The sequence below is a fragment of the Hyla sarda genome, unplaced genomic scaffold (assembly GCF_029499605.1).
Source record: "Hyla sarda isolate aHylSar1 unplaced genomic scaffold, aHylSar1.hap1 scaffold_329, whole genome shotgun sequence".
NCBI classification, from domain to species: Eukaryota; Metazoa; Chordata; class Amphibia; order Anura; family Hylidae; genus Hyla; species Hyla sarda.
In genome coordinates this window covers 207,340-210,312 of record NW_026610032.1, presented here as the reverse complement: position 1 = coordinate 210,312, position 2,973 = coordinate 207,340, and the positions used below count along the sequence as shown (strand labels likewise).

Sequence of the window (2,973 nt, the reverse complement as noted above, 5' to 3'; positions counted from 1 at the left end):
GTACACAGTGACCTCACCAGCAGAATAGTGAGTACAGCTCTGGAGTATAATACAGGATATAACTCAGGATCAGTACAGGATAAGTAATGTAATATATACTATACCAGCAGAATAGTGAGTACAGCTCTGGAATATACTGTAGATATTATTAGAATGTGAATATGATCAGATGGATCTTTTCTCTCTTCAGACATTTGTTATATTCAGAGGATTTGCTATGAACGTCTGATATCTGGGGGTCCTGTAGGTGAGGGGAGACGAGGCCTCCTGCCACCGGTTACCCACAATTCTCATGAGACACTTATGGGGGAATCCTGATGTCCCCTTTCAATACCTAGGAGTCCACAATGAAGCGGAGAAGAGCGGACAAGAGAAGAGTTTATTCCTGTAACCATCACTGCAGCACATTATACAGACGTGATGAGGAGCAGTCGGACCCCCGCAACCACTCCACACCCCACCCAAAAACCTATTCAAATAAAATCCCCCCAAAAAAAGGGTAGTACAATGTATCCAGCCTCAGAAGCTCTGGAAAAGATGGCGACTGCAGCACTGAGGGGGAGGCTGAGTCAGACAGGAGCCCCCCAGGCAAAGAGCCGCCACCGCCAGACAGGAGCCGCCACCGCCAGACAGGAGCCCCCATCCTGAGAGCCGCCACCGCCAGACAGGAGCCCCCATCCTGAGAGCCGCCAGACAGGAGCCCCCATCCTGAGAGCCGCCAGACAGGAGCCCCCATCCTGAGAGCCGCCAGACAGGAGCCCCCATCCTGAGAGCCGCCACCGCCAGACAGGAGCCCCCATCCTGAGAGCCGCCACCGCCAGACAGGAGCCCCCATCCTGAGAGCCGCCAGACAGGAGCCCCCATCCTGAGAGCCGCCACCGCCAGACAGGAGCCCCCATCCTGAGAGCCGCCACCGCCAGACAGGAGCCCCCATCCTGAGAGCCGCCACCGCCAGACAGGAGCCCCCATCCTGAGAGCGGCCACCGCCAGACAGGAGCCCCCATCCTGAGAGCCGCCACCGCCAGACAGGAGCCCCCATCCTGAGAGCCGCCAGACAGGAGCCCCCATCCTGAGAGCCGCCACCGCCAGACAGGAGCCCCCATCCTGAGAGCCGCCACCGCCAGACAGGAGCCCCCATGCTGAGAGCCGCCACCGCCAGACAGGAGCCCCCATCCTGAGAGCCGCCAGACAGGAGCCCCCATCCTGAGAGCCGCCACCGCCAGACAGGAGCCCCCATCCTGAGAGCCGCCAGACAGGAGCCCCCATCCTGAGAGCCGCCACCGCCAGACAGGAGCCCCCATCCTGAGAGCCGCCAGACAGGAGCCCCCATCCCGAGAGCCGCCACCGCCAGACAGGAGCCCCCATCCTGAGAGCCGCCACCGCCAGACAGGAGCCCCCATCCTGAGAGCCGCCACCGCCAGACAGGAGCCCCCATCCTGAGAGCCGCCTGAAGGACAATCCACAATGTATAAGTTCCTGGTTTCCAGGGTGGTCACTGATTAACTCTTTCACCTCCAGGGTCCTTGCAGCAGGGTGAGGGGCGGCACGCACAGAAGCAGGTCACAGTGGGAAGGGGGACAGTGAAGGGTTTTCTTGCGCAGGCGACGTCTCATACATATAAAGGGATCAGCGCCGGGGAAAGCAACAGATGTGGTTAAAGGGCAGCGACTCCATACATGGGGGCAGGGTATACACAGTAACTGTACGGGGGTCTCCCATCCTGACCAATATGGAGGGGCGACAGTATGAGGCTGTGCAGTCACATTGGGTGGGGGGAGCGTTTATTCAGTCTGAGTCCTCACAGGAGCGGCCCCGGCTCCTTCCTTGTGATGTCCGTTCTCTGGAGAAGCCAACATGGCGGACGGGTCAGGCTGACGTCACCACCGGTTTTCCTGAAATCTTCAAATCATCAAAGGGGAGAAGAGCGAGGAGCTGAAAAACATGGAAGATACAGTGGTGAGCAGAGAGGGGGGGAGGTCACATGCCCGGGACAAACACTTATCCGGCCTGATCGCTCACAGCTGAAGGTTTGTTACTAGATAGCAGCGTACACTACATGTCCCAGCTGAAGGTTTGTTACTAGATAGCAGCGTACACTACATGTCCCAGCTGAAGGTTTGTTACCAGGTAGCAGCGTACACTACATGTCCCAGCTGAAGGTTTGTTACTAGATAGCAGCGTACACTACATGTCCCAGCTGAAGGTTTGTTACTAGGTAGCAGCGTACACTACATGTCCCAGCTGAAGGTTTGTTACCAGGTAGCAGCGTACACTACATGTCCCAGCTGAAGGTTTGTTACCAGGTAGCAGCGTACACTACATGTCCCAGCTGAAGGTTTGTTACCAGGTAGCAGCGTACACTACATGTCCCAGCTGAAGGTTTGTTACCAGGTAGCAGCGTACACTACATGTCCCAGCTGAAGGTTTGTTACTAGGTAGCAGCGTACACTACATGTCCCAGCTGAAGGTTTGTTACTAGGTAGCAGCGTACACTACATGTCCCAGCTGAAGGTTTGTTACTAGGTAGCAGCGTACACTACATGTCCCAGCTGAAGGTTTGTTACTAGGTAGCAGCGTACACTACATGTCCCAGCTGAAGGTTTGTTACTAGGTAGCAGCGTACACTACATGTCCCAGCTGAAGGTTTGTTACCAGGTAGCAGCGTACACTACATGTCCCAGCTGAAGGTTTGTTACCAGGTAGCAGCGTACACTACATGTCCCAGCTGAAGGTTTGTTACCAGGTAGCAGCGTACACTACATGTCCCAGCTGAAGGTTTGTTACTAGGTAGCAGCGTACACTACATGTCCCAGCTGAAGGTTTGTTACTAGGTAGCAGCGTACACTACATGTCCCAGCTGAAGGTTTGTTACTAGGTAGCAGCGTACACTACATGTCCCAGCTGAAGGTTTGTTACTAGGTAGCAGCGTACACTACATGTCCCAGCTGAAGGTTTGTTACTAGGTAGCAGCGT

The 2,973-nt window shown here is 55.6% G+C and overlaps 1 protein-coding gene across 1 annotated transcript; it reads right to left on the bottom strand.

Annotated features, from left to right (window-relative positions):
* Nucleotides 1-365: 365 nt before the first annotated feature.
* NFKBIE (NFKB inhibitor epsilon) lies at nucleotides 366-1,935 on the bottom strand (the record flags this gene model as incomplete). Its single annotated transcript, XM_056553560.1, is given in 1 exon segment — nucleotides 366-1,935. A coding segment is annotated over 1 exon segment (69 nt), but the record flags the coding sequence as incomplete, so codon positions are not given.
* Between the last annotated feature and the right edge of the window lie 1,038 nt (nucleotides 1,936-2,973).